The sequence below is a fragment of the Pelodiscus sinensis genome, chromosome 4 (genome assembly GCF_049634645.1).
Source record: "Pelodiscus sinensis isolate JC-2024 chromosome 4, ASM4963464v1, whole genome shotgun sequence".
In the NCBI taxonomy this organism is placed as follows: domain Eukaryota; kingdom Metazoa; phylum Chordata; order Testudines; family Trionychidae; genus Pelodiscus; species Pelodiscus sinensis.
In genome coordinates this window covers 70891775-70910711 of record NC_134714.1, presented here as the reverse complement: position 1 = coordinate 70910711, position 18937 = coordinate 70891775, and the positions used below count along the sequence as shown (strand labels likewise).

The 18937-nt window shown below is 47.1% G+C and overlaps 1 protein-coding gene across 1 annotated transcript in view; it reads left to right on the top strand.

The window, feature by feature from the left end:
• Positions 1-16007, top strand: part of GALNT16 (polypeptide N-acetylgalactosaminyltransferase 16) — a 125831-nt gene extending 109824 nt beyond the window's left edge. Inside the window, exons 14-15 of the mRNA XM_014577129.3 lie at positions 1484-1600; positions 13311-16007. Of these exons, the coding sequence (XP_014432615.2) occupies positions 1484-1600; positions 13311-13448 (255 nt within the window). The 3' untranslated portion in view covers positions 13449-16007. The remainder of the gene's footprint in view (positions 1-1483; positions 1601-13310) is intronic.
• The last annotated feature ends 2930 nt before the right edge of the window (positions 16008-18937 follow it).

Sequence of the window (18937 nt, the reverse complement as noted above, 5' to 3'; positions counted from 1 at the left end):
TGTTAAGTAAGACAGTGCCATTTTTACAGAGACTTTTCAAAGTAAAGCCACGCCGTATGGTAAGCAGCCAGGACCTCAACTGCTGTACACGGGCACAGTCCCCCAAACTTCAATGAGGGACTACACACACCAGCCCAAGATCTTTTCACTTGACAACCATGCTGCAGTATGGAAGCAGCCTGAGTAAGAAAAGGGTCCCAGTAAGCTCTTCCATGCCAGGAAATGCTCATTCCCTCTGTTATCTGTTGCAGCCAGCATCCCACATGCCATGTTATCTGACTCACTGTGCCGTTTCACCGTTGTTTCCAGTTGCTGAAATTTCTCGCACTCAGTCTCCTTTCTGGGCTGCTGTCCTAGTGAACAATAACCTTAATACGTGAAGCAGTGGGTGTCTGTCAAGTGACAAGAGAGATCAATGCAATGGCTTATTTTCTATGGATGTGTGTGTGCTGTGTGGAAGCGTGTGGCTTTAATTGTATATGTTTTGCCTAATTTGATAAATTGTCTCTTGTCTACATTGGGCAATCACTTCATTATCAGTGGGAATAGGTCAATGGAGGGATGATAGGAGTTACTATAGAGAACTTTCTGGGTGTCTGGCTGATGAGTCTTGCCCACATGCTCAGGGTTTAGCTGATTGCCATATTTGGGGTCGGGAAGGAATTTTCCTCCAGGGTAGATTGGCAGAGGCCCTGGAGGTTTTTCGCCTTCCTCTGTAGCATGGGGTACAGATCACAGCTGGAGGATTCTCTGCATCTTGGGGTCTTCAAAGTATTTGAAGGCTTCAATATCTGAGATATAGGTGAGAGGATTATTCTGGGAGGGATGGGTGAGATTCTGTGGCCTGCACTGTGCAGGGGGTCAGACTAGATGATCATAATGGTCCCTTCTGACCTTAAAGTCTATGAGTCTATGAGACTCCTGGGAGAAGTAGGCAGTGAATTTGCCTGTTATGCAAAATAATCAGAAACGGATGTCCGTTATCTCAATTAGGAGACAGGGCCGTGCCAGTTTTGCAGGCCAGTAGAACGCTGGTTACATAAAGGTGTTGAGCCGGGAGACACTTGGGTAATCTAGGCAATCTGACTTTTGGAAACCAGCCAACAGGCTGTGACATTCACTTATTAGGGTTCCCCAAACTTGCACATAGACTGCAGAGCATGGTTGGCAGACCTCCCACGGAGCTGCCTGCTGAGTCCATGGGAGTCTCTTTTCTGGTCCACTCCAGAACCCACCCCACCCTCAGCGGGTCCTTTATCCTGCCTTCCTAATGCAGGAGCCAGGTCCATCCCTGGGGCGGCCTGTGTTGGCTGTCCGGCCGCTGCCTGAGTGGATGGGGGTGGGTGGGATTGAGTTCACTGGAGATCCCACTCCACCTCCCTAACTTCAGAGTGAGGACTCCAGGATTTGGCTCATTTTTGTGTGTGATTATCATCACTAACTTAATGATGGAATCGGTATCTTTTTGTTTTCTCCTCCAAAGGAGTGGGTCTTCAGTGACCCTTTAATTAGACAGCAAGACAAGTGTCTCTCCATCACCTCCTTCTCCACTGGGTCTCAGATCACGCTGGAAGCATGCAATCAGAAAGACGGAAGACAGGTACCGTACCACCTTCATAACGTTATTTCTCTTTCATGTTGGTATGAGTGGCGCCTAAAGGCAAGACTTGGCACTGTGGCAAGGTGACTGTTTCTTCCATCTCTAGATTCTACAATTCACCCCCAACATGTACTTCTTGTGTCTTTCATAAACTTGGATATGCCCCTTCCTGTGATCAGGGATGGAATACAGATCACATTGCTCTGTGGTCCCCAAGGGAAGTCGTGAATGCTTCATCATTTGCTTATTTAGAGATATATAAAATATGCTTATCACACAGAGCTGAGTAGCGTGGGAAAGAGAATCAAATTGAGCCTGGGGCCTGAGTTGTTAACTGGACTAGACAAAACACAATGTGTGATGCTGCATTGCTAGAAAATGAGTAGGCTCAATGACTTACTAGGGCTTTTCTATTCCTGGCTTTTGTGCTTCCCTCACCAGCAAAGAAGAACAAGCAATGCACTGTCCAGGGCTGTGTTGGCATCTTTGCTAAGGTACCTTTTGCCTTGGTAGCCCAGAGGCATGAAGCTGCCTGGCCTGTGGCCAACAATCTGCACCTCTGCTCTAAAGTACCACACTGTTAGAGAAGAAACAGGTGGCCCAGGAGCGGATAGGGTAAAAGGGACAGCTTTATTGCCTATGCACGTTTACCTCGGACATTCAACACGATGTCCGAGCGGCAACAACCTGGCAGTAGTCAGAATCTTTTATCTATCTTAGTATGTTAATTCACATGTCTATCACTACTTTTCCTGAAGCCTTATTTAGTAATGTTAACTCCCATAAAATGAATATTAATAAGCAAATAATGAATACAATTATACCCACCCCAATCACTGTTTATATAATTTATAATTGAATCAACACTTTTATACTACAAACTAACAAGTTACAGAGATTACAAGGAAGTTGACTCTAAAGATGTTATTCAGAGTCAATGAGGATAAGCAAGAGACACAACAAGGTAGAATAGCCCCATACTTTTCTGGTTTCCTAGACTACAGAACAGAGAGAGAGCAAGGTTATATATATCAAAACATAGGGTAGGGTTGGGACCAGTATTATCATCCCAAACTACAAAACAGAAGGAAAAAACATGTCCAAGGGCAATGCCTACTGTGGCTGAATCCTTAACCACTAATGCAAAAAGGCCATTCCAAACCCCCTATTAATATTTTTACACATTCCTTTCCCCCCCCCCCCCCAACGTGTCTGAATTTTAAAAGGAAAGTGATTTTAAAAGCATCTAAAATTCAGCCAGGCCTATTTATGGGACCCATAAGCATAGCTGTCTCCAGAGTCTCTCCAAGAGTGGTCACTGTGAATATACTGGGACAACTCACACTGGTAAAACTAATCCTGCAAGAGTAACCCAAGTGGGCTGTACTTTCCTGGGTCTTTCGCCCAGGAGACCACAGGCACCCCTAGCTGTGTAACTAGCCCCTCTTGGCTCTCCTTAAGTGCTGTATTGAGTCCTCCTCTCAAGTAGCAGAGAGGATCCGGGCAGCTGCCAAAATCATCAGCCATCCCCTTCTCCTCAGGGAGGGCAGACCTGTGGGGGCTGATCTATATTTCCATCCAAATTGTATTTCCTCTGTGCCTAGAGTACAAGCCCCTCCTTTGCCCTACCCCCTTCTCCTGCCCTCCAGGAATTGGGGACGGGAGCTGGGCTGGGTGGAGCAGGGTGGAGCTGTATCATATGAGAGACAGTGGGAGGGAGGGGGAAAGAGAAAGGCTGTTTTCCTCACCAGGCAGTTGGGTTAAAATTGGTGCAAGGAGCAGGACTGTCAGATGTTATGGGTGCCGGAGATGAGGGGGCAGGGACATCATGCTGCCACCTAACCACCTGCTGCTTCTGCCATGCATCTCCGAGGTCAAGGTGGGTGCCTGGCCTACTCCCCAGTTGTCTTCTCAGCTAGCCAGCTGCTGTTGAAGAGTTCAGATCCTGAAAAGTCCAAATCTCCTTTCCAATTACCACAGCCTTTTGCTGAGGGTACTAACAGAGAACACATTCCTTGAGGCTCACCTTCAGACACCATAAGTGGTGAATATCTCCCTGCTCCTACCATCTTTTCCCATGACATTGTGTAGTTGATATCGTTAGGAGCATCCCCGCTCTACAGTTCTCTTGCTCCTTCTCTTTCCCCTCTCAGTTCTCTTTCCTCCAGTCTGCTCCTCTTGCTCACCTTGCAGGGAGTCAGAATGCTGCTGCTGAGCCTGGTACCACACAGCCAACCTCCCATTCTTCTCCTTCTTCTTGTTTGGGTGGCAGGACATATGATGCCCAGGTTGCACCATTCTTGTCCTGGACTTGTGGTCAGCAGGATTTTTCCTAGCCTGCTGGGAACTATATTTGAACCTAGTGATGGCCAATGCATTGCATAATTTACAACACAGCCCCATGCCTTCAATGTGTTAGGGAAGATAGGAGTGCAGTAGGGTGACTTTGCTGACTGCATTTTTCCCATCTCATTCTGCTCCTTCGTGGTTACAGCACTGACAAGTTATCAGGTAGCTGACAGCTGGAAACTGTGGAAGAAGCCCACTCTGCCATACTTCTGTTCCCAGACACTCTTCTTATTTTCCCAGACGTACACTCACACCTGAATCACCTGGGAGCTTGCAGAGAAAATCCCTGTCCTCAAAATGAAATCATGGCATTGTCTCAGATGCAATACTAGGAAGTGGGGCCGAGCTGGTGGGCTGAGAGTGTGTGGAGGAAAGGCGCACCCCTGCTAGTGAAAGATCTGAATCAATATCAGTGGTTGCCAGACTTATGGGTGTGGCTACACAATACCCATTGTCTCTCAGGACAGGCTGCCAACTTGAACAGTACTAGAAAAGAGAGAGCTCCAGATACAAGAATCATGATTTGGAATTTGAATCCCCCAAAGTCCAGAGCTGTATGGATCCAGGGTTTACCATTGGCCCATTCTATAGAGATGGAGCCAGATTCAAAATCCCAACCCAGGTTTGGCTTCAGCAACACTTATCCCATCCTTGCCTCTCCCCACAAAAGTTTGGGAGACTTTGGAACTCGAGCTTTGGCTCAGACCCATCTCTAATTATTTGAAGCATTTAAACAAAATCCTTGTTTACAGTCTGTCAGCAAAATCATCCACTAGGCCAAGTCTCTGGTTTGAGTCCAGCTCATCCACATAAGGTAATGGAAAACAATGGCTTGTGTCCTTAGTAGGCTGGCTCCAAGTTTTTAGTGTGCGCATCTTTGTAAGGAGACCATTATAAAACTGTCCCATCAATGCTCTGTAAATCACTCCAACCTCACAATGAATCCCATGTGTTAGTGTGGATTGATTTTTCACTTCAAGGTAGTGGAGCCCATATGTCTCTTCAGTGCTGAGAGGATGCTGGCCCTGGTGGGCTGGAGAAGCAGGCAAAGGGGGCAGAAGCTCACTTTGAATGGGGAGCCCTTGTAGTTAGGGACGTAGGGTGACTGAGGAGCCAGCGATCAAGGTGGAGAGGGAGCGGGGGCAGTGCCCAGTGCTCTGACAGCTGCCAAAAGGCAGAACAGAAAGGCAAGCAACCATTTAATTCTGTCAAAGCTGACTGTGTCACAACAGCAGGAGTCTTGCTCTGTTACTGAAAGACAGTTTGATTTGATGTTTAGAGAGAGAATACAGGCTTGCAAGCCAGTCAGATAATTCCAAGACTGCTGGTTTTGCCAGAAAGGTAAGCAACAATTTAACGTGTCAACCACGTCAAAGTAGGCTTTGTAACATTAGCTGCAATTGGATTAATAAGTCAGTATAAGTCCATGTGCATATATTCAAACAAGCACTTGATGGAGAGATTGGAGAATGACCCAGGTCTAACTGCTTTCCAGCCCTGTCAGGCTATTCTGTACTGGGCTGACAGGGACCAGGAAGAAAATGTATTTGGCAAAATCAGGACCACTCAACAGCAACTGCTGATAGCTGTCAGCATTAGTGTAGAGCTAGCCATATGCTATTCTGTAGATTTCAAACCAGATGGACACTATCCATAATAATACTTAGCTGTTACAATTCATCTGACCTTCAAGTAGAAATGCTTACATTGTCTCAGACTCGTGGTGGATGTGGCATTTTAATTTGTAATAAGTTGAGTACGAATATAGCCCATGTAAGAGTCAGACACCAAAAACAGGGAATAGAATTGGAAAACCCTGACATAATATTCCCAGAGAGAACAAAGTGAATACAGAGAAATCCCATTAAACAAAAGTATTTCACTGTAATTTACCTGGGAGAGTAAAACCCCAACCAGAAAATTAGGACAGGTTTTTTTGTTTTGTTTTGTTTTGTTTTTGGTGGGCTAATCAAATCTGAAGTTTTAGCTGTCTACCTGTTTTCCCGGCTTGCTGCTCAGTGACGTATATTATCTGAGATACAAAACTGTAAGGTTTTCACTCTATTTCTTTATTGTCTGCCCAGAATTCCAGTTTTGTGTAAGTGCCTGAGTCAACATCTTGACACTAATAGCCAGGTAGAATGTTCCTGTCAGTGTACCACAGCTTGAAAGCAATTTTCAGGAGACATAAGTTTCTCAGCCCTGATTCCTCTTTGTTTCAATGTTGTGAATTTCAGAGCTCCCAGGGAGAGTGACAGCACTTGTTAGATTCTGGCATAGTGCACCAATTGCCATACATTTCCTATCAAACACCTGTTTATGCACAATTTTCTGTGAAACATTTCCTGTGATTCCAGCCCTGGGCTCCCTGCAACTCTGCAAACGCACCTTACTTATGACCTGCAGTACCCTCTGTGTCAGCGTTGCATCATGGGCAGCCAGTCCTAGTAGCCAGAGCGCACAGTCATAAGATAGGGTCAAGGGTCAGCGACTCAGCTGAGTTGGGCAGTCAGAAGCAGTAGACAAACTGAAAGTCAAGAGCCACAAGTCAGATGCCAGGAAATCAAATTAGGGGAGCAGAAGCAGGCAGTAGGTAGCTGGAGTGGGTAGTACAAGATTCTCATAGCAGAGGCAAGCCCGGTTGTTCCCATAGCTTCCTGTTCTTGCTGTTGGCTTAAGTAGCTCAGCAAGCCAATCAGTCCCACTGGGATTCTGGCAATCAGCCATCAGGACTGGAGCCTCACAGTGGAACTAGGCTGCTTGGTCGCAGGCTGCTATTATGAAGCTTGCAGGTAGGGTTGCCAGGTGGTTTCAACAAAAATACCAGACGCACTTCACATGACATCGCAATCTACATTACACCTTATTTAGAAAATACCGGGCATTTCTATTTTCTCAATTTGTTTCCCGAACAGAAAGCTCAAATATTGGACTGTCTGTCCGGTTCAAAACCAGACACCTGGCAACCCTACTTGCAGACCCAGATTTGAGACTTGTAGCTAAGAACACCCTGCTATTCCAAGTATCAGCTCCATCTAGCATACCTTAGTCCTACGTCTGGTCTACACCTAACCTTTAAAGTTAATCTAGTTGTGTCACTCAGGGACATGAACAGGTCAGCCCCCTCAGAGCTAAAGTCAAGCTGACCTAAGCCCCAGTTCAGACACTATTAGGTCAACACTTGTGCTGCTGTAGTGTTTCTAGTGTGAACACATCCCTAATGTGCAACCCCTTTCTCTTCTACACCTATTTTTTTCTTGGCCTTGGTTGCTTTTTTTAACTTCCAAGGTTTACTGAGCTATTTTTAGTCACTTGCAAAAATTCCAGACCCGCTAAAACCCATGATTGCTTGTAAAATTATTTAAACTGACAGAAGCCAAAAACCAACTTGTGTTCATGCTGAAAAATTACAGTGCTGTTATACCTCGGGCTATATTGTACACTGACTATTAGAGTGGAAGGACTGAGTAGCTTTTCCTTCAATATTACAGAAATAATATTTGAGAGACAAGGTGCGTGAGGTAATATCTTTTATTCGACCCACTTCTGTTGGTGAGAAAGACAAGTTTTGAGCTCTGTGTAGCTTGAAAGCTTGTTTTTTTCAACAGCAGAAATTGGCCCAGTAAAAGATATTAGCTCACCCACCTGGTATCCCTAATATCTAGGGACCTGCACAGTTACACCAACACGGCAAAGAATGATGATATTTGGCACTCAAAGCACTTTCATCCACATACTGCAGAACATTTTTGTGCACAGTGGGGCTAGTTGGAGATTTTCAAAATGTTGATGACATTTAATGGGGGCGTGGAGGGAAAGAGACACATTTTGTGAAAATAGCAATTTGTTGTCCAACCAGTTCAGGTGGGTAATCTTGATTATCTCCTGTGGACAGAAAGGCAGGCGGAGGTACAGAAAGATTCAAGGCAAAACTTTTGAAAGCTTGGCAAGCCCAAAGAGTCATTTGGGAACTGGAAACCCAGAATCTTGAGCTGACACAAGGTGGCCAGTCAGTAGTTTCTTCTACTGCGTCACCAGCACCTCTGCCCACAATACATAGATGTTCCTCAGATGCTCCCCTCCAAGTACTAACCAGGCCAAACGGTGCTTGATGGATGATAGTTGAGAATCTGGTCATAGCTGAGGCTGCAGGTAGTTTCCTGTGAAGGTTTTTGTGATTCCCTCCAAACACTCAGTTTCCATCTTCTCTCTGTACCTTTACTCATCTGAGATACCACGTCCCAGCACACGGTTGGTCTCAGGGGCTATGGAGCACCATTTAAAGTGTGCCCAGGATGGAGGGGAAATAGATTTGTGTCTGTGTCTGATCCTCCTCTTTCCCTTTCAGGCTTCCTCTTTCCCTGTCAGACACCTAACACCTGAGGTCCATGAACCCCTAAACATACACCTTCCATATTTGAATGAGTGTCTTTGCACCATTCAGGTTTGGCTCAGCTGTCCATCTGTCTTGATGGAGAGGGTGGCCAGGACACATTTCAGAGGGTGGCATTATGGTTTCTTGTATGGGATGGCAATGCCACCCAAGTTTGGCTCAGCCAAAAAGTGATGAGGCCACAGCCAGGCAGCCCCCTCAAACTGCAAAGCCTGTGATTGTTCATATAACTCTTGTGGGCCATCAAGTGATTAGGTGACAGATTTTAAGTGAATCCTAATGAGCGCTAACCATTGTACCGCTTCCTTCTGAACACTGAGGAGAGGCGGGGGCATAACTCCAGACCTGGATGCAGGGAAATTAAGAGGATTGATGCCACTGCTATCACCTAAAGAGAAGAACCAACAACTTCAGCTTGTACTGTCAACACCCACCCTGCTACCTGCATACAATTCCTGCAGCCAAATCCCAGGCCTGTGCTTTCTCCCCCACAACCCACCTACCACTTTCCAGTGCACTGAGAGATTCAAGATGACTCTGAAACAGCTGCTGGGCTTTCAGGTTGTGCAGTTAACAGAGAAGTTCATTTGTTTGGTGCAGTTCATTAGCTAGAAGAAATGTGTGGTGCTGTGCGCTCCCTGCCAGCCCTCCGGCTGTGCTGCAGCCCATTCCTGAAGACAGAGTGGCTGCATCTGCTCACCGGGGAGAGGCTCACAGATCAGTGGGCCTCTAATCTGGAGAAATCACATGATACAGAACTGCACTTGGGTCAGGTTTCTCCTGAGGGAGGGCAGGAGGGGAAATGGCCCTTGTTAATTGCCTTGGTGACAGATTGCTAATATTCAAGGCCTGGTAAACTGCAGCTGACTCCTTCAGGGCAGAAGCCAGATAGCACATAAATGGAATGGCATCCCTCGGGCAGATGCAAGGTGGGGAGAAGCCCTTCATGGCCAGAGGTATCACTGAAATGAGGGTGGGCACTGTATGTGCTCTTGGGGATTCCCAGGAGTGGGTGTGTCCTTCTCCCACTGCTTCCTGACTGTTTCTGCCACTCTGTGGTTTACTTTCTGCCGGGCTCTCTACACAGTGAGTCTGGCCAGGTGATAGCCAGCCTCACTGGAGCCTGGATTTTGAGTCCCTCCTAGGAAGCAGCTAGTGTTGCTGGTATTGGAAGCTCCATCTTGCGCTTCTGCAATGGTATAATTCCATCCCCGCCGTATTTCTAGCTCTCTTCCTAGCACCCTCCCTGATCATGTTGACTTCTTCCCAGGGAAGCAAAGGCCAGCCCCCCAGCAAGAGCCCCCTCAGTCCGAGCAGGTAACAGTGACCAAGTGAGGGTTAATATTCACTAAATCACTAATCCATGCAGTTTCAGGACTAACTGGGCTGAGCAGAGAAGACCCTGCATTGCACAATTGTTCTGCCATGCGAGAATAAAAACCAGCATATCAATAAGCAAGAGGACAAAGAGGAGCACCCAGGCAGGGCTGCAGTGGAAGCTATAAATAATGCTGGCAATGAAACACTGTGCTAGTGAATTGATACTGAATGTGAGAGCCTCACACCTGCAATATGGGCCAACCTGAACTGTCTTCTGGGTCAGTATCCAATGAATGGCAGTGCCTATGGAGGTCTAATAAGCTAAAAGGGGGAGGCAAGTCTGACAGTTCTGGGGACATTTGCTCCTGGCATATGGCTTGTCTGCAATTGCTCCAGACTTTTCATGCCAGCCTGACAGGCTTGTCCCCCTTTTATCGTATCAATCAGGCCGTCAGGCCAAACTCTTCTTCATATCCCCAGGCTGTCAGCCCACTTAGCGCTCAGACCTTGTCTCCTAACTGGGCCATCTGCTTGAGTGAGAAGAGGGAGGCAGGAAAATCCCAACAGTCTGGAGTGCTCCATTGAATGAAGCTGCTGGAATCAAACCTCTCTGTGTAAAGGTCTGCCAGAGAATCCCGGTGGAGATCTCAAACCCACGTTGTTACTCGTATTTATTTATGGTAGCAACCACTACGGGCTGGGCACTTTCCAGCCAGACAGGAAGGTGCAGCCCCTCTCCTCAAGAACTCAACATTTAAGCAAAGAGGCAAGTAACAAGAGATTGGGGCAGACGTGAAACAACACATACGTGCATCGTCCTTTCACCGTAAGCATCACCACAGTGGGCTGCCAAGGAGGACTTCAGTGTGGATGGAGGCCTGGTGAAGAAGTGCTGGGAGGTTGTTCCACGCACAGCAGGCAGCAGGGCAGAAGGCACAGAGCCATTTATTGAGACACTGACAAGGGGGAGTCAAGGCGGAAATGCAGGCAGAGTGGAGGAGTGTTGGGGCCGCTTCAGATGAGATCCCCTTGGTTAAGTAGGAAGGGGCAGAGTTATAAAGAGCTTCCCAGGTAGTGAGGAAAAGTCTGAATTTGATGTGCTAGTGGGCGAGGAGGGTGGGTTTTAAAGAGGGCAGGGACATGACCAAATCAGTTGGCAAGGAGGTGATCACATAAAATGCCACAGCAAGTCAAGTGGAGAAAGAAAAAGCAGGTGTGGGGGTGGGCAGAGATCGGGATGTTGCAGTAACTAAGATGAAATATAACGAAGGCCTGGGGCAGAGATTTAGCTGTGCGGTTGGGCAGAAAATGATGGGTCTTGGAAGTACTGAGAAGGACGAAGCACCATGATTTGGATATAACTTAGGTGTATGAAACAAGGGAAAGGGAGCAGCCAGAAATACCCTGCTCACAGGCTGGAGTCAGAATGGAGTCAGTGTTGCAGTCATGACAGAGGAGGTGGAAGTGGGCAGAGTTTGGAAGGGAAGTTAAGGAATCTGGCTGCTTCTCATGCTAAATTCAAGCAGACAAAATACTCCAGAGGAGATGTAGGATGAGAACGAAGGGGCCCGGTTTGGTCTGGAGAGGTAGTTTTGTGAATCATCTGAAGAAATCAGACCGAGGAAAGTAAGGCTTTTACATCAAAGTGGCAATTGGACTTTAAGGCAGCTCTATTGGCTTTTAAAACCTTTAATGGAGAAGGGCTTGGCCAAATCTGAGACCTCCTTGAGCTGCTGCATTGTTCAGACTCCTCTCACCTTTCCCGTCGTGCTGTGACTCAGTGGCTGAAGGACCGTTTCAAGGCTAAATCCCCACTCTGGCACAATAAATGCAGAAGTGGGGGTCTACAAAAGTACCCCAAAACCTTATCTTTCCAAACTTAGTTAAAAAACTTCCCCCCAAAATCTTAGCCTAGATTATGGGGATAAAAACTCCACTGCCACCACCCAAGTAATGATAAGAAGATTAGGGGAGAGATCACTTGGGAAATCTCACCTCTAAAGTATGAACTAGGACACAAAAATTAACTAATACCAGGTTAATAAAAAGAAAAGAGAAAGAACTTTTATTATCACCACAATATTCCTGTTGCAAGCATAATGATTAGATGGAAAAGTAACAAAGTAATATACTCATGGGCTGTGTTTAGACTGGCCAGTTTTTCCAGAAAATCAGCCACTTTTCCAGAAAAACTTGCCAGCTGTCTACACTGGCCGCTTGAATTTCCACAAAAGCGCTGACTTCCTACTGTAAGAAATCAGTGCTTCTTGCGGAAATACTATACTGCTACCGTTCAGGCAAAAGTCCCTTTTGCGCAAAAGGGCCAGTGGAGACAGCTCAGATTTGTTTTACACAAAAAAGCCCCGATTGCAAAAATGGCGATCGGGGCTTTTTTGCAGAAAAGCGCGTCTAGATTGGCACGGATACTTTTCCGCAAAAAGTGCTTATGTGGAAAAGCGTCCGTGCCAATCTAGATGCTCTGTTCTGAAAATGCTTTTAACGGAAAACTTTTCCATTAAAAGCATTTCCGGAAAATCATGCCAATCTAGACGCAGCCATGGAGGGGAAACCCACCATGGGCCAGGAGCTTAGTTACAAAAGAGAAACAAAACCCATTTTCAAATGCACAGACATCAGATCCCATTTCCCAAACCATAAAACAATAAAAACCTAATGGATTTATCTAAACTTTTCCCTACTTACAGAAGAGTGAAGAGTCTATTCTTGTAGGGAGACATTCTGTCTGTCTCCCTCAGAAGCTGGAGGGAAACTGCCCCAGAGACAAAGGAGGGAAACCCAAAAATTCCTTTGTCCTAATTTGAAATTCCTATCTACATTCCTATTGGCCGACTCTACCTGGGTTAGGTATAGTTAACTCCTTAGTCCCCAGGCTGCTGGCTAACCCTCATGATCATGACAGACCGCTTGCTTGCGGAGGTGGCTCTGAGCGGGTATGGAATTCCTGTCCTCACTGCCTCTGCCTGGCCCTGTCCTTCCCCACCGCGCTGAGCTATGATGGAACAAACACTCCTCTGCAAAACGAAGCGCGCTTGTGTAGGGCCTGTTACAATCAGCCACCTTCTTGATGCCTCTTTGGCTTTCTAATAGTTGGTTTTATATGGTGCAATTTATGCTGCTGGATGCCAGATTCTGCTGTATTACACCAGTATAATCACAGAGCCATCCTGGATTGCACTCCACTAAGGGTGAGTCGGATTTGGCCTGCACCCTGCAGCAGGGGGATTTCCCTATAGGCCAATAGGTGCCTAAAGATGCAGATAAGAAAATTAGGCAAATACCCTGCTTAGGCTCTTTTTTGAAAATCCCTGGTAGGTGTGTCTGTGCATCTTTAGGCTCCTAAATATCTCTGAAAACCTGGCCCTATCAGTCCAGGTGAACGCCTATCCGCCAAACCCTGGCTATTGAAAATACAGAGGATCCCAGGGTTTGGAAATGTCACTCCAAACTGGAATTCCAATTTCCTGAATTCCCACTCAGGTCCCCACCAATCTGATTTCACTTGTACTGAACCCTACTTCCTGTTTCCACCTAGGAGGGCTGCCTCTATGGTGAAAGGTAGGGGGAGCCTTTCGTCTCACTACATTGTTTCTTCTCTCTTCTCCTCCCCCCTTCCCTCCATTCTCGCAGAAATGGAAGATGAAAGGCAGCTTCATTCAGCACTTTGTCAGCGGCCTCTGCCTGGAAAACCAGTCCAGCAGGGTGGTGACCAACCCATGCCAATCAGATATACCCGGCCAACAGTGGGAGCTGCTACAAGTCACATGATGGTAGCCTGGAAACCTCTCTGTTTCTTTCTGCATGAGACTTTGGGAATGGAAGGGGTTAGGGTGGGGAGTAAAGGTTTATCATTTCTAACCCTAATGTTTTGATTGTGATCATCAGCAAGTCACCATTTCAGCTGAAAATTCACTGCTTTTGAATGTTTAAGGAGGAAGTTAGGGAAGGGGGGGGATAAGAAGTGGCACTGAAATTGGCCCATCCACTGTCTCCAGTTCTCCGCTGTAACTGACATCCTTGGACAACAACAGTCCAAGGCAGGAGAAGGCACAACCCAGCAGCGGAATAGCGCTCGGCACAACAAGTACTGACCGACAGCTCTCTCCTTCCTTTGCATTGAAATGTGTGATTCTTCAGTCCTGTGGATTCCATGTAACCAGTGGCCTTGACAATGCTTCTACAAACTCTTGGTGGCTCCGGGGGCTCGTCTCCGTAACAGCTTGTGGTGGTTTTTGTGTGTTGCCTCAAACTGCTGCAATGAGGTTGCTTTGGGGGAAATTCAACATGACTCATGCATGGGTTGGGGGGATGGGCAGCGGATCTTTGGAAGCAAGGACCATGTTGTGACTGTGGGAGCAGCAATCTTGGATGGTCGGTAGGCGCTGCCATTGTACGCATGATTTGTAATACGGATGGAGAGTGGGCAGAGGAGGGGGAAGAGGGAAGGTTTGTATTTGGGCAATACTCCACGGGATTGTGTCAGTGCTATTCCTCCCAGAGATACTTTGTTCAGCTTCCCATTGCCTATTTCAAATAGCCAGCATGGCCAGGAAGGCTTCTGTGGCAAGATCTCACTGCAGTAGCTACTCCAAAGCCAACCCTTGTTAGTCAGGTTGGTGTGCTTCATAAGACTGGGAGACCCCTTGAGCTTCCCTATTTTTCCATCCTGCAGGTCACGATTCCTTACTAGCAGTGTATTCACGCCCCCGAGCCACATAAGTTAAGCTGCCATAAGTGTTAGTGTATACATAGCCCTAAGTGTGAGAGAGGACAGAAGTGCTGTCTTCCTTGCTGTTCTTTTAAGAATTTGTCTGGTAACTCCATTGGGGGCTAACACCAGCTCTAACTCCACCTCTGCAAACAAAACAATTATATTGGGTTCCTTTGTGATGAGACCCTGAGAAGAAATGTAACTACTGACTGCGGGTACTGAGCCCTGTATGTACGTAGTCCCCACATTCTGAATCATCCAAGATGGCTGTTTGACTAAAGGTTGGTTCTGGTGCAAGAGCTCCATTTACCAATGAATATTCCATGCAAAAATCAATCTGAGGAAATTTCCTCACTGCCTGCTCTGGGTGTCAGGCCAAGGAATTAGCTGCAGCAGTGCATGCTAACAAAAGGCTGATTCCAAAACATAGCCCCCCTAACACCAGTTTTAATTATTTACATTAGAACTAATCAATAATTTGCAGAGCTCTTGTTTCATGTTTGTCATCCTGGATAAGGGACCAGCACAGATTGCTGCTTCTTGAAATTTCAAACAAACCACTTGACTTCCCAAAACAGTTGAGGACTCCTCTAAATCTGTCATAAATGTGCTCTCCATAGATCAGTGGTCCCCAACGTGGTGCCCGTGGGTGCCATGGCTCCCGCCGGGCCATTTCTGTGTGCCCGCCGAGTGATCGGGCTGGCCCTGCCCCCACCCCTAGGCATGTGGGGGCTCCTGGGTGTGCGGCGTATGGGCGTTCCCGCCCCTAGGCACACGGCACAGGAGCGGCACTGGCCCCAGGCACGCAGTGCATGGGCGCTGCCGGCTCCTGGATGCGCAGCACAGGAGTGGCGCCGGCCCCGGGCATGCAGCGCATGGGCCGTTCCGGCCTCGGGCGCGTGGCATATGGGTGGCCCTGTCCCTGGGCGTGCGGCCCAGGACCGGCGCCGGCCCCGGGAGTGCAGCGCATAGGTGGTGCTGGCACTGGGCACATGGTGTATGGGTGGTCCCACCCCTGAGCACATGCGCAGCCCATCCCCCAGGCACCCGGCACGAGAGTGGCCCCACCCCCAGGTGCCCGGCAGCCCCAAAAGGTTGGGGACCACTGCCATAGATCATATGTGAGGGACGTGATCCACCAGTCCAATTCCATTAGCCTCATATCTTGAAGCTCTCTCAAAGTTCTCACTGAAGCCAGTGGGAGCTTTGGCTGGTGGAAACTGAGCAAAGACCTTACAGTTTGGGCCCCACTCAATAAAAACCATCAGCAGACGTAGTGACTGGTTGTTTTGCCTGTTGACTTTGATCAGGCATTTAGACTAGGAGGAAAAGCTTTCAGATTAATAGAAGAGGACATCTATAAGAAAGCTCATTAAATGTGATCATTCAGTGTGATTTTATGTGCAGGTTGGGAAGTGATTAGGGTTTATTTATCAGAAGCTGAAACTATAGCTGTGCAGATATCAAAGGGTTTTTTTCTTTCACTTGATTAAAAGGTTTTCTTTGCCAAATGTAATTAATGTGAAGCACAGGTTTATTTTTTCTTTTCTTAACCAAAGCATGTGCCAGAACCTGTATATTTAAATGCCTGGAATAAAATCCACTTTGAACCAAGAGTTCAGCCTCTTTATTTTCTTTGCTTTCTGCAAACAGGGGTTCCTTCCCTGCTCCCCTTGTCATTTAGCTACTTTCCAGCACATGTAACTGCTCCTCCTAAAATGTACCCCAGACTCCTTTGCATAGAGTTATCAGGCCACTTCAAAAGAAACACTGAAGGGAGTGGACTTAATGGTTTATAGGTGCCCCTGGAACCCAAAGAGACTCTGTTGCAAATGGCAAAGCAAGTCCCTTGTAACACTTAGGAAGGAGCACCCTTTTTCTCCTGCCACACAGAAGTAGTCGTGGAGAGCAGTTAACATTAAATCCTACATCAGCAAAAACCTTCCATGTGCACTGTTTTCACAGAGGTTCTCCTGAGACTGTCTCCCCTTGCACCCAGATCCTCCCACCTCCAGCTATGAGCCTGCCTCTTACCATACCATTCTTCTCCCCTAGTTTGGGGGAGGGGCAGATCTCCCTGTAGAGCTGTTCAGAGATACACATTAACAGCTTGGACCTTTTCATGCGGTTTGATTCTCTTACAGAAGTAACTGTATGGGATTCCTCTATCAGCTTCCCTGACGGGCTCAGCCAGAGCATCCATTTTGAAACTGTGAGGTTAGAATCAGGTCTTAATCATGGCTGCCTGTTGCTACACCTGCGTGGCTCTGGCCCTCTGCTGCTGCTGATCTTGCCAGGAAGTGACTACCTGAAAAAGGGAGTTGGTCATGTGGGTCCATAGAACTCAGCAGAGGTGAGGAACGCCCTATGGTCCTTCCTCAGGCAGGTAGGTATTGTGTCTTGTATTTGATATAACATTGGTGTGTTGAAATGCAGTGGGAAAATTCAGGTCTTGATTACCCTGCAGGATATTAGCTCAACAAGCACCATAGACCTAGGAAGCCTTTTGTGATAGGCTAGCAGATCCTGCCTGTTAAGGTTCCTTGAGCCTGAGGGCTTTTAATGGGCAAGGCTTTCCCAAGGGCCCAACTGGATGCGTCTGAGTTGGAGAATGGTTCCTCCCCCCTTGTGCAGAAGAGTTTGACAAACAGGACACTGTAACACCGGCCTGTTGTCAACAGAGTTTGCTTCTGCACCACTTTCCCCACCTCTACTTGTGACCCAAGTTAGAACAGAGTCATGCCAGGGCTGGGAAGGCAGAGACTCAAAGGGGCTTACGTGATTCCCTGGCAGCCAACTGCACTGAGTGGAGTCTGCGCACAGGCAAATGGAACTCATGCATGTTTCTGACAAACTAACCCATAAGCATGTATCTCAGCAGCAAGAGCAGTATGGCCGAAACACTTGAGAAGCTGCATGAGACAACCTCCTTCGCCGACTGGAAATCACACTGGGTCACCTTCAAAGTAGCACTTGGCAACTTGCAAATGTGAGGGTCAGAACTGTCCCTTCCTTGAATGGCATCTGTGATTTCTGCTTTGGATATGCTTAGTACTGTATAATGCAAAAAGGAAGAAGGATCCCAGCTCTGTCAATATCCTTCTGTGCAGTCACTGTGGGAGAAAAGACAAAATAAACCACTCCAGGGGAAAAACTGATTTTTAATAACTATTTCAATGGTTACCAGCTGCTCTGGTTAACATTTCCATGGAAACCAGTGCAAAATGCTTATTGCCATCTGACACTTAGCTAAGCCAGCATAGATACAGACTGTATCTACTTGCACATGAGCTGACCTATACATAAAGGGGTCCTCTAAGAACATTAACAAAAATGAATGCCAGGGCATAATTTTTCCAGCCTAAAACCACATACACACAGCCGCCCCCCGTTACCTTCTTGCTGTCTCCAGTCCCATTGGCTTTGTCTCCATTTTCTCTTCCTGAGGGCTCTTTTTCTCACCACTCAGAGGCTGGTTTCTCCAACCATAAAGGCTCCCTCAGTTCCCCACACCCTTCTCACCAGGCTCCTGAGTCTTTCACCACCTCAGTTTGGCAACAGGATCTTGGTAAGTACCCTCTTTCTAAGTGCCTGTGGCTTTCCTCCATCTCATTTCAACTGCTGGCTGGCCTATGACTTTCCTTGTTCTTAGTATTGTCTTGTGCTCTCCCAGCCTTTTTTCCATCCTCCTGATGAGCTCACCCCATCAGCTGCTAGCACATTGGTTGGTTGTACTTGGTGCTGAGTTAGGCTCCTGCAGGTGTCTTTGCGGGCTCATGAGTTGCTCCTGACATCTCTCAACTTTTCCCTAGCCCTCCTGCTCTCTTCTGTCTGTCCTCCTCATCTGTTACTTTAGTAGCTGAGTTACCATAATTGGTTACCCTATAAACTAATCCTACTTACAATGAATGACTTAAAATGTAAGCATAGATCTATCAAGGGTAATATTGGGGCACCCTCTTAAGTTTCAAGGAAATAGGACAATTGCATGAGAAGTACAGAGGTCCAGGTTGTTTCTGAGCAATTATCTTAAGAAAGAGCAAGCCCTGTGATACTAGGTACAGTGTTTCCATCTGGTCTTGAGTCCTGGCACAGACACCCTGCTGCAGACACATGGGGAACACAGTAAATGTATTTGTTTTCCCTACACTACTACTTAACAATACCTCTAAACAATTTAACAGACATGCAAACTACAACAGTAACAACAACATATTTGGTATTCGTTCTGTTTGGTATACGTTACGCTCTACAGGAACTCATTTGGTTCGGTGAGTGGGAGGTGGCCCTCGGGTGATCAGTCCTCGGACCTGGCTCATATTCTGCCTTCCAATGTTTATTCGGGATTCCTCAGTTTGACACAGGAGGGGAAGCTGTTTTATAGAGAAAGCTTTTGCGCCTTTTTGTGATAGGCTAGCAGATCCTGCCTGTTAAGTGACAGGAGTAAGGGGGTGAGATGGTTTCCTGTTTTTCCTTTTCTGCCTTATCAGGCATGGCACAGTCAGCACAACCAGCACGAACTTTACACGAACTTTTTAGGTCTGGT